Consider the following 12,500-nt stretch of genomic DNA (forward strand, 5'->3'; position numbering starts at 1 on the left):
AATACAGCTAATCTACATGCATGCAAGAGTAGCAAATGTTATCAGAAAAGATGATTGGCTCTTTTAAAATCGGCATGAAATCAAAATTAGTGAACAATTCATCCATGCAAGTTAATTCACACACAAAAAAAATCCGTAATCTTTAATCAAAACCCATCAGGAATGGCCTTCGGTCTCTGACATCCGTCCAGCGGTCGAATGAAACGCCTACTTTTATAGATCCAATCAATTCCCAGTGGAAAGAAACAAGCCATGCCCTCTAGTTCCCTCATTCAGTATTCAGTTCACTCGGAAAATGCATCACATTACTGAAGTAAAGTCGGTCTCAACTTTAAAGGTGCAGTGTGTAATATTGACAGCTAGTGGCTGAAATGGGTACTGCAGAACACACAGTTTCTGCCAGTCTCATGCTAATCTTGAGTACGTATATAGTAGTATTGTAGAGCTACACAATATATTGAAATATCGCAACAGCTTGTAATAACTGCGGTAATGAACTAAAGACAAAGAAAATCACTCACTGCTCTTGGCTGAATAACTTTTGTAGCTTTAATAAGAATCAATATATCAAAAAACTTTCCGAAACGTATATGAATCCCCCGTCTTACGTCCAACTCGGGGTTTTTTCTTCACTTTGGCCATGTTTAGCATGAGAACCCAACTCTTTTAACAGTGTAAATAAGTCAGAATGTATGAAATGGCATTAGACATCCCCTTTAAGGACACGCAGAAGACACGAGCGTAATGGGTGTTGAAAACATTATTGGCTGAGTTTGCAGTGTGCGTGATGTTATGGATTTACTATTAAGTATTTTAGATTTGGCTCCCTAAGACTAACTATACTAGTATAACTTATACGCTGGCGCATCTATATATATATTTGAGGTTAGCTACGTTCACACTCCAGCGAGTCTCCAGTCGACTACAGCGCCCAGAGCCGATAATCTTACTTACTTGTTCTCTTGCGTCGCAGCTTTAATGTAAAACACAAAACACAAATACAACGGTTTTATAGAATAAGGAGGTATGGCAAAAAATGACATGAAACATTACTTAATTTGATTGGTTCTTCATAGACAAGCCCTCTTGTGACTAGGTAACCAAACTCTGTTTTTGGTTTCGAGTTTAGACACCTGTCTAGTTTCATTTTCCACATCTGTCATTTACACACACACACACACACACACACTAAAAGTCAAATGTTTTCCCTTGGTTTTGCACAGTACATTCGGTTCAAATGTTAGATGTTAAATTAGGTTAGATGTTAGTCTAACATGGTTAGTTTAATATATATATAGTTTAAATTTCCACCACAGTGATAACAGAACAAAACAAGAACAGACATTCAGAAATGTAACGCACTTTTAAATAGTTGAGTAACTGGCTGAAGCATTGTGTTGTTGTTTTTTAGAGAAACAAGTATGTCAATTTAGTATGTTTCCTTAATATCTGCAAACATATTACAGTATTTTTATGCTTTAGTACAGTCAAAAAATCCTTATCTGAAGGTTGGCACCTCCAAATCTCACAACCATATCCACCTTATTTTGCAACTTGTGAATGTGCGAGACTTAAAGTCCCCCTGTAGTCAATCATTTTATCCCTTTAAACTCATCTTTGATCACCAAAATGACATATTTAAACATTTTCTTGCTTGAAAAAAGTTTCTTCATGCCTTAAAACGGCTTGAATGTAATTCGACACCCTTGCCTCATTTAGTATGCGTGGTTCTATGAATATGCAAATGAGCCCCGCCTCCACTCACTCATGGTTTGTCTTAAAGCACATTAAAAACACCACATAGACACATAAACAACATTAAAAGCTGGATTTACACCACAGGGGGACTTTAATGTTCATTAGCCGATATAAGGAAATAACTAGAAGAGTAACAAAGTGCAAACTGTAAAACCATTTGTGCTACATACAATTGTTTCTGATAATAAATTAAAATAATATAATAACAAATACCATGTTGTAATATCAAACAGCATAACGGACAGTTTATCCACAGCTAAAAATTAATGGAAAAGTGAATGAGACCCGAGACTTAAAGTTACAAATGGCCACGTCCGCTCTAATGTTAAAAATAAGGTGGTGTGTGTTATTTCTTCCACTTATTTCTACTTTAGTCTCCGCCTTTTATTCATTGACTAAAAGTTGTGTTATTATTGTTTAAAATAAGCAGGGAAGCAGTTCAGTTTATAAATATTAATATTTGGAAATGTTTTCCACCCCAAATCAATGCAAACGGCTCAACCAACATGTAGCTAAGAAAGTCACAAAACAGGAAATGATGTCACCGAGATCACTCTTAAAAATAGGATGTTTTGAGCGTTTTATGACATGGAAAAAGTGGCTCGTTTATGCAAATGGTTCAACCTCAGGATATTCATAACTCCTTTTTTTTATGTTTTAGTTAGTAAAAATGTTTAATTTTCAAATGAATCTTGATGTTTTGTTTAAAATCTGCATTCACACTGACTTTCTGACCCAAGTTTGACCTCGGTTAGACAGACTTTGGTGTGTGTTTGTCAACTCCTTTCATGTGTTCATCGGGGGGAAGTGAGGAAACGAAAATTGCAGTTAATGTAATTTTGGCATTTTACTGTCAAGCTTAGATATTTAATTTTAGCAGATGACAAATGCTTATCAGAACTACATTTAATGCGTGTGTTTTCATGTGTGTTTTCCAGAGTAAATGAACTGTATGTGGATGACCCTGATAAGGACAGTGGAGGGAAGATAGAAGTGAGTTTAAACATCAGTTTGCCAAACTTACACTGTGATTGTGAGTATATACATAACATACATAAATACTCTTCTGAATGATGTTTGTCTAACCACATGTGTATTACACGACATGTTATGAGAGTTAGCTGTTGGTACGGGATCTTAATTCGCTGACGTGGATTGCGATACACACTCCCACACGAGTCTCGGTTTGAGTGTTGTGTACATGCATTGCACGGGTTTCTCACAGTCGGATTGGTACAGGCCTTTCGCCTCAATCAGACGCGCTGTTTTGAAACTCGACAGGAAGTCATATGGTCGTACGTGAGCAAACGTGTGAGGAAACACTATTTTTATATTTGTCCAAGGATTTGCCAAACATTTGATACGTCATGTTTTTCGTAAATGATTCATTCATTCCTATTGTGACTTAATAGATAGTCACTAGTTATGTGGATTAGGGCTGGGGGATCAAATGACTTTACTGGTGAAATAAAAAAAAAAAAAACTTTTTTTATTAGGTACGTATAGTGTCATGCACTAAAAATTGTTAAATATTCTTACTTGTTGATTTAGTGGAAAGTGTGGTAATATAAAAAAATATATATGTATCAGATTTTAGCATCAAATTTTTATTAAATGTTTTGAACATGACTGTTTTGTCAAAATAAATTGAAAAATATATAATTTTATAGCTTATCACATACCAGATCTCAGCAATTACATAGAGATGACACATGAAAAAAACATTTTTATCTGTGTCTCCAATCCCTAATTAGGCTCATAGAACAATGGATCGAGTGATTAGTTTCACTAAGCATTTAATCATTCAGACACTTTTATCCAAAGCAACTTACAAATGCTTCTTCTTCATGACTGGTTTAAGCAGTTAAAGGGACAGTTCACCCAAAAATGAACTCACCCTCAAGTTGTTCCAAACCTGTATGAATTTCTTTCTTCTGCTGAACACAAAAGATACTTTGAACCAAACATCCAAACCAAACTTCGACAGTATGGGCTAATAATACTATAGAAGTCTATCATGGGATTCATCAGCTGTTGAGTTCCTGACATTCTTCACAATACCTTCTTTTGTGTTCAGCAGAAGAAAGAAATTCATACAGGTTTGGAGGTGAGGGTGAGTACATATTGATTCAACTCATTGTCATGTAAATCAAAAAAAAAAAAAGAAACAATGCCTCGTTCTATTTATAACGTAGTGAAATGAAGGACAAATGCCTTACAAATGCAGATTTTGGGTCCAAAAAATAATAATGATATACATCTCAAAGTTGAAATTTGTTTGGAAAGTGCCCTGCGTCTGAACGCCAGCACCCTCAGAGGAGTTGTGGTCACCTCTGATGTCACTTTGGGCAGATCCTCAAACGTTTGGACACACATTTGCAACCGGCTGTTTCACACACATTACACACAGGCCAAACTATGTTCAGACTGAGCAACATCTTGAGCCGTTCTCATGGGTGAGGAATAGAGGTTTTGCCTATTATGGAAGACGTTTTTCTTTTAAATGGAGCATGTTTGACTGAAACCCTTGTTATGAGTCATGAAGACGATCCGAATAATGACCTCATTTACAGTTCTCAATCAGCCGTGTGAAGCACGAGTAGATATCGAGCTTTACCTTTTCTGAAGGATGCCTCAGAGGGTATTTCCCATGAGAGTAGGCTGGTTGCTAGGGCACTGAAATGTACCACTAACGCATGTTTGAGTGGTTGCTAAGGTGCTGCGGTTGGTGTTATTTAGTGTGAAATTCTGACAGTTTGGGGTTTTTTTGCTCACTTTATTGTCTTCTAGATGAAAAGTCTGATTATAAGAGCAATAATAATTGTATAAATTAATCAGTAGTCATAAGACATTCAAATTAATTCCATAGTAAATGATAATTGATAATACATTTCATGAGATATCCTCGGTTTTCCGTAAAACTACATGGGGCTTTTTCATGCTTTTACTGTATTTCTGTAGACATACACATCGTTCCCTCCTTTACAACGTCACTTTTCAACACTCGTGTGTTTATGTGGAAAATGTGGATGCTTTTTCCTTTCTGCGCTTGCTGAGAAAACCAAGTATTCTGGGCACACGTCGGTTTGCACTTAAAAGGGCAATTAAATGTTTCCATTCGCACATTTACCCCTTAACGAGTGGAGATCGTGTGGTTGTAGTGTACTGGATTGAGTCTAAGCTGTAGATGTCGTAGTTTATGCCTAATCAGTATTGAGCGAGGGTGGTTTACTTCTCTGGAAATTGTCAAATTCCCTGGAAAACGTTTACTGGCTGGCGTTTTTTGCACTTTTGAGATCATGAATCGTAATCTTACCTGTCATCATAAGAGGAAAGAGCCAGTGTTGCTTTCTTAGGAAGGCTTAAAATAGCATTGGGCTAATGGGACAACATGCTCTTAGTATAAGCATCAGAAGATCTGCCACGACACACTGTGAAAGGTCGGATAAACAGTCGTGCGTAACGGTTTCTGCTGAAACATGAACTTGTTCGGGATAGTTTACCCAAAAAATAACTTGGCCAATAACTGTCAAGATCCAAAAAACTCTGTGTTTTGGTGGATCGGATCACAAGTAGACGAGGGAGACTCATTCCCGTTCACACCTGGTGTTTTAGTCCGTCTCTTTTGTCCACTTTTAACCACTTCTGTCCTGATTTCTTCAAGGGTCTATGGACGGGTGAATATATGGGATCTTTAAATCTAATGGACAAAATAAGCTGGCGCAATTCACATATGAATGCGACCGGAGACGACGAGGGGAAAAACACACGGAGATCAGCATCTTTCATTCCTGCTCTGACAGTCTCAAGACCAGCCGAACGCTGCGAGTGTGTGTTAGAGATCAGGAATGGCGAGAGAACATTGTGATTTGTATGTTTTTCATCTTCAAACCAAACTCGGGTCTTCAGCCGATGAAGTTTAAATCTCGTCTGGCTAGAGCTCTACCCATAATGTTCCCGCATTAGATTCTGGCTTGTTTTGCAACTGATATGGGTTAAAAAAAAAAAAGCTGTAGTCTCACGACCGACATGTGCTGTAACTGTGGCTTTAAATCAGATACTAATATCTAATATCTGGACATCTGACCCACTTTTAAACTCGTATCCGATTCCCATTGAAATGCCAAGCCACCACAAGGCGAGGGAAACAGGATTTTTTTAAATGAATTTAATGATTTATTGGGTTGGAAACCTTATATAGTGATTGAACACACACAGAAACATTCAGGAGCACAGAAGCCGGCTGTTGTCTTCCCTTTTGCCAAATAGTTAGGAAAACACCCACAATGCACTGGGCATGTTGCCGTCCAAGGCCACTCCCACCAGTCCGCTCTGGACACGCCCACAGAGTCAAAGACCGCCTTGCTTTAGTAGGAAACACTTCTTAGCAAACGTTTAGTCTCAGTGGTGTCGACTTGTGTTGTTCCCAGTGCAAGAGTTCAAGGAGTGATCGTTTAGCGGGAGTGAGTTACTTTCGGTTTGAAGGATCCAGCGTGTTGTTCGTTGTAAAACCAAAGCCGATGAAGTTTAAACCCCGTCCGGCTAGCGCTCTCCCCATAATGTTCCCGCATTAGGTCAGTAGACGGTATTTTGTGGCTGTTTGAACACTTTCGACCACATGAGCGTTTACACTGAAAGCCATGCGTCTTCAACTCCCTCTGGAAGTGGTGAAAGTGGACGAGCTCAAAGCGTTTCAGGCCCGTTTACTCCTGTGTTTAGAGTCGTTCACTTGTGACCCGATCGACCGAAACACATCTCAATATACCAGGAGTTAACAGGGCTATAAAGATGTCCCAGAAGCAGTGCTAATGGCTCATTACAGGTCTACTGAAGCCAAACACTTGGAGGAACAACTCCAATTCAATCACTGAAAATCTGCCGTAACTTCAAATGTCGTTCAAACTCGCCTCGACCTTAAACACACACATCTGTTTTCCTCTTGTATGTTGTTGTTGAGTGCGCTGTGTTTACAGCTTCATGCAGATTACACGTTTTCACTTCTACCAGCAATTGTTTTAGATGCACTTTTCCTTTTAATTAACATCCCGAAAGTATTTGGACACTTGAGTCAAACTTTAAAATATCTGAATGTTATTACAAGAGAAAATCTCAAAGTAAGTGTCACCAAAGCAATGTTTGATTTTTAAACCGATGTAATAAAATGTCATCCTTTTTAATGTCTTAAGTGTCCCAGTGCTTCTTTGGGACCAATATACAGTCAAACCAAACATTATTCAGACACCAGATTTTGTTTACTAGTGTGATCAGGACACTATAGTTCATTTATGTAAGTGAGGAGAGCAGAATAAAGTAAACTGTGACTTATTATACCCATAAACTCTTCATACAGTGACTACCAGTAAAAATTTGGGACCGATAATGATTCCTCCACTTTGAGCTGATCATGTTTTGCTGAAGTGTGTTTTCTGTAATTGCTAATGCTCTTTTTACACACACACTGAACAACATGAAGCATTGCTTGGTCACTGGTTGAGCTAAACTGGTATTATCTAATTGTGTAGTTAAATTGAACAGCTGACAGATAATCAACATAACTCATGTGTGAGAGTCTAACAGAAGGACGGACAAAAAAAACCAGTCAAATATCCACTGATTTGAGAACTCTGAGTTCTGCTCATGTTTATCACCATTTTCTAAACTATAGCGAATAAACTGATACTGTGAGAAATGCTGAAGGTGTGTGAATAAACGCTGGTTTGACTGTACATCGTCATCACCGGTAATGTTGTTGAAGAAACAGTCCTTTTGTACAACGAAAATGAAAATTGTTCCTCGCCAATCGTCTGTTTCTGTCTGGCTCTTCTCCTGTGTTTGCAGTGGTGGGTTTGGACATCCAGGACGAGATGGGCCGGCATGAAGTGGGTCACATAGAGAACTCGATGAAGATGCCTCTCAACAACGGCCACGGATGCCGCTTTGAAGGAGAGTTCAGTATTAATAAGGTAAGAGATCCTGACGTCACTTGAACTCTTGTCTTGTCGGGTGTTGAATGTTTCCTGTGGAACTGCTCATCGTAACACTAGAAGCCGTGTGAGGTTTCAGTGGCGTCCTTGTAGATTGAAGCCATTTTCGCTCTCTCTCTAATAGAGATTGTGTATCTGATGTGTTTGCCTGTTTGATAACTAGGGGTGGAACGGATCACAGTTGACCCGTACGGACCAGTTGCCCCGCGGTTCGCCACGCCCGTGATTCACGGATTAACTGCTCAATTTAACCATCATAGAGTGAAAGTTAACATTTGGACATGTTTTGTCTTACCAATTTACACATTCGAACAATTTTAAGTGCAGAAGAGGCGAACATCGGGACACACACACACACACGCAGAGAGAGAGAGAGGCGTTTCAGATAGCGCTCGAACACCGAATTGATTCCTCTTTCGTGTTTCCTTGCCCTTGAACGGACATATAAACACAATTATGTCTAAACACCCGTTTCGGCAAGTATTCTCTCGGTTTTGTCATAATTGAACAGTTGAGAAAGAAACCGGATGTTTGTCGGTTTATTCGGCCTTAAAGTATCATTAGCCTAATATTCCTGCTGTCGTCTGTGTCATTAATGTTAATAAAACAACAAAATACAGCTTTAACAAAGATGAAACTATATTTAATTTATACAGTGAACAAATAGTGTTATTTTACATACTTAGGCTTAATTATTAATTTCTGTACCTGAATACTACTGTTAGACTTTGTAAATGTGTAATTTAGTTTTATCTCTGCTTGTAATTTGTTAATTTGTTCTTATTTAATTACTGACTGTTCACTTGTTTTTATTAATGTTTGAACTTTATCAGTTAGGCTAGTAGTTTTTGATGCAGTATCGAAGAACGTCAAGTGAGCTTTAAGTAATTAATTAAAAGATATATATATATATATATACACTCACCTAAAGGATTATTAGGAATACCTGTTCAATTTCTCATTAATGCAATTATCTAATCAACCAATCACATGGCAGTTGCTTCAATGCATTTAGGGGTGTGGTCCTGGTCAAGACAATCTCCTGAACTCCAAACTGAATGTCAGAATGGGAAAGAAAGGTGATTTAAGCAATTTTGAGCGTGGCATGGTTGTTGGTGCCAGACGGGCCGGTCTGAGTATTTCACAATCTGCTCAGTTACTGGGATTTTCACGCACAACCATTTCTAGGGTTTACAAAGAATGGTGTGAAAAGGGAAAAACATCCAGTATGCGGCAGTCCTGTGGGCGAAAATGCCTTGTTGATGCTAGAGGTCAGAGGAGAATGGGCCGACTGATTCAAGCTGATAGAAGAGCAACTTTGACTGAAATAACCACTCGTTACAACCGAGGTATGCAGCAAAGCATTTGTGAAGCCACAACACGCACAACCTTGAGGCGGATGGGCTACAACAGCAGAAGACCCCACCGGGTACCTCTCATCTCCACTACAAATAGGAAAAAGAGGCTACAATTTGCAAGAGCTCACCAAAATTGGACAGTTGAAGACTGGAAAAATGTTGCCTGGTCTGATGAGTCTCGATTTCTGCTGAGACATTCAGATGGTAGAGTCAGAATTTGGCGTAAACAGAACATGGATCCATCATGCCTTGTTACCACTGTGCAGGCTGGTGGTGGTGGTGTAATGGTGTGGGGGATGTTTTCTTGGCACACTTTAGGCCCCTTAGTGCCAATTGGGCATCGTTTAAATGCCACGGCCTACCTGAGCATTGTTTCTGACCATGTCCATCCCTTTATGGCCACCATGTGCCCATCCTCTGATGGCTACTTCCAGCAGGATAATGCACCATGTCACAAAGCTCGAATCATTTCAAATTGGTTTCTTGAGCATGACAATGAGTTCACTGTACTAAAATGGCCCCCACAGTCACCAGATCTTAACCCAATAGAGCATCTTTGGGATGTGGTGGAACGGGAGCTTCGTGCCCTGGATGTGCATCCCACAAATCTCCATCAACTGCAAGATGCTATCCTATCAATATGGGACAACATTTCTAAAGAATGCTTTCAGCACCTTGTTGAATCAATGCCACGTAGAATTAAGGCAGTTCTGAAGGCGAAAGGGGGTCAAACACAGTATTAGTATGGTGTTCCTAATAATCCTTTAGGTGAGTGTGTATATATATATGCAGTATATATATAATTTTATTTTTATTTATTTTTTTGTATTTATTTTTTTGCTGATCCGAAAAATGATCCGATCCGTGAATTGTGAGATCGATCCAGTACTAATGATGGTGGTGTTGTTCCTCAGGTTCCAGGAAACTTCCACGTGTCGACACACAGCGCCACCGCTCAGCCCCAGAGCCCGGACATGACCCACGTCATACACAAACTGGCCTTCGGGGAGAAGCTGCAGGTCGGCCCGCCGTCATCCGTCAGTAAGAAATAAAGGACGGTGTAAAATCAACATGAATAAGTCATTGTGATGTCGTTCAATCGCAGGTGCAGCATGTCCAGGGGGCGTTTAATGCGTTAGGGGGAGCCAACAGACTGCAGTCCAATGGTATGTCTTTAGCCTTATATATATATATATATAGTCTGGGTCAATGACGTGACAGTCATTTATGTTTTATCTATTTTTTTTGTTTAAAAATACATTGAAAATGCACTTCATGTAATGCACAATGACTTGATTAAACCTCTTCTATGATGAACGCTTTAAAAAAGAATTGGGGGAGGGGTAGTCAAAAATGTCAGGCTGCGCTTATATAATAAAAAAGGCAAATTAAATTAATTAAATTCTTGAAAAGAAAAATACTTTAAGTATTCACAATCATGGTTACACTTTATGATAGGTTCCATTAGTTAAAGGTACACTATGTAAAAAAATAAATAATTTGTTTAAAACTATTAAAATGTAAATAATGAGTCTATGGTAAGCCAATTATAAGTGTTCATATTTTAGACCTGAGGGGATTGTGTTCACGGGGAAATTGCGTACATACGTCACTTGTGCATGTGTATGGAAGCTTGTTTTCGCCACAGAATGAAAAATAAAAAAGGTAATTGTGACTTTTTATCTCACAATTCTGACTTTTTTTCTCACAATTGCGAGTTTACATCTCGCAATTCTGACTTTATTTCTCAGAATTGCGAGATATAAAGTCAGAATTGCGAGATATAAAGTCAGAATTGCGTGATATAAAATCGCAATTGCGTGTTATAAAGTCAGAATTGCGAGATATAAAGTCAGAATTGCGAGATATAAAGTCAGAATTGCGAGATATAAAGTCAGAATTGCGAGATATAAAGTCAGAATTGCGAGATATAAAGTCAGAATTGCGAGATTTAAAGTCAGAATTGCGAGATATAAAGTAAGAATTGCGTGATATAAAATCGCAGTTGCGTGTTATAAAGTCAGAATTGTGAGATATAAAGTCAGAATTGATTGATATAAAGTCGCAATTGCGTGTTATAAAGTCAGAATTGCGTGATATAAAGTCAAAATTGCGTGTTGTAAAGTCAGAATTGTGTGATTTTCCCCCTTAGAATTGGCCTGATAACTCGCAATTGCGAGTTTATATCTCATAATTCTGAGAAAAGATGTCAGAATTTCAAGATATAAACTCGCAATTATGTGTTATAAAGTCAGAATTGCGAGATGTAAACTCGCAATTGTGAGAAAAAAAGTCGAAATTCTGTCTTTTTTTCTCGCAATTGCGACTTTATTTCTCATAATTGCGACTTTATATCTAGCAATTGCGACTTTATTTCTCATAATTGCGACTTTATATCTCGCAATTGCGACTTTATTTCTCACAATTCTGACTTCATATCTCGCAATTGTGAGATAAAAAGTCGCAATTATTTGTATTTATTTTTTTATTCAGTGGCGGAAACAAGCTTCCATACATGTGTGTCTCGTCACATCCGTTAATAGAGTAAAGTTGCTCCGACTGCTTTGAAGTGTGTGTGTTATAATGCATAACATCGTTTCATAAATAATTATAACTTAAAACAGGAAGTGACATCATGACTGTGTGTCGAGGGCAAGAAATCTCATGAAATATCGGGCAAGGCTGATTGGTCATTTAGAGTGACTCGCTAAAAATGGTATAAATAGTTTTTTAATTAATCATAATATTTTTGGAATTAAAAAAAAAAAAATTGTGGACACTTTTACTTGCTATTAAAGGCCTTTTCAAACCAAGAACAATAACTATAAAGTTAACTATAATAACTACTATAACTAACTATATTATCGTTCACACAAATGTACGATATCGTTCTGTTTCTTATAATCGCTGCAGTTTTGTCTTCTGTCGCTTTAAATGCTCAAGGTCCTCAAAGCAGGAAGGATTCTGATTGGCTGTCAGTGTTTTTATTGTTCATCAGCTGGGAAAAAATCATTGTGATTCCAACAATTCGGTTCGTGTGTGTCGTTATCGTTACAGTTGTTGTGTGGATTACACTATTGGAGTCAGAGCAATTGTTAAACCGTTATAGTTATAGTTCTCGTCTTTGGTGTGAACGGGCTTTAAAGGGGTCCTGATGTAAAAGATGTCAAATAAGTCTCTGATGCCCCCAGAGTGTGTATGTGAAGTTTTAGCTCAAAATAACGTTTTCATCATTTTTTACAGCATGTTAAAGTTGTCACTTTTTGAGGGTGAGCAAAAACACACTGGTTTTGTGTCTGTCCCTTTAAATGCAAATGAGCTGCTGCTCCCGGCACAGGGGGCGGAGCTTAAAGAGCTTGTGTGTGTGTGTGTCTGTGTGTGTGTGTGTGTGTGTGTGTGT

At 38.3% G+C, this 12,500-nt stretch overlaps 1 protein-coding gene across 1 annotated transcript in view; it reads left to right on the forward strand.

The window, feature by feature from the left end:
* ergic1 (endoplasmic reticulum-golgi intermediate compartment 1) overlaps window positions 1-12,500 on the forward strand; it is a 33,575-nt gene that overhangs the window by 12,275 nt on the left and 8,800 nt on the right. Inside the window, exons 4-7 of the mRNA XM_056268956.1 lie at window positions 2,697-2,791; window positions 7,597-7,721; window positions 10,015-10,119; window positions 10,206-10,266. Coding sequence (XP_056124931.1) covers window positions 2,697-2,791; window positions 7,597-7,721; window positions 10,015-10,119; window positions 10,206-10,266 — 386 coding nt within the window. The remainder of the gene's footprint in view (window positions 1-2,696; window positions 2,792-7,596; window positions 7,722-10,014; window positions 10,120-10,205; window positions 10,267-12,500) is intronic.

The sequence above is a fragment of the Rhinichthys klamathensis genome, unplaced genomic scaffold, assembly GCF_029890125.1.
Source record: "Rhinichthys klamathensis goyatoka isolate OS25496 unplaced genomic scaffold, OSU_Roscu_1.1 h1tg000278l_1, whole genome shotgun sequence".
Taxonomy (NCBI): domain Eukaryota; kingdom Metazoa; phylum Chordata; class Actinopteri; order Cypriniformes; family Leuciscidae; genus Rhinichthys; species Rhinichthys klamathensis.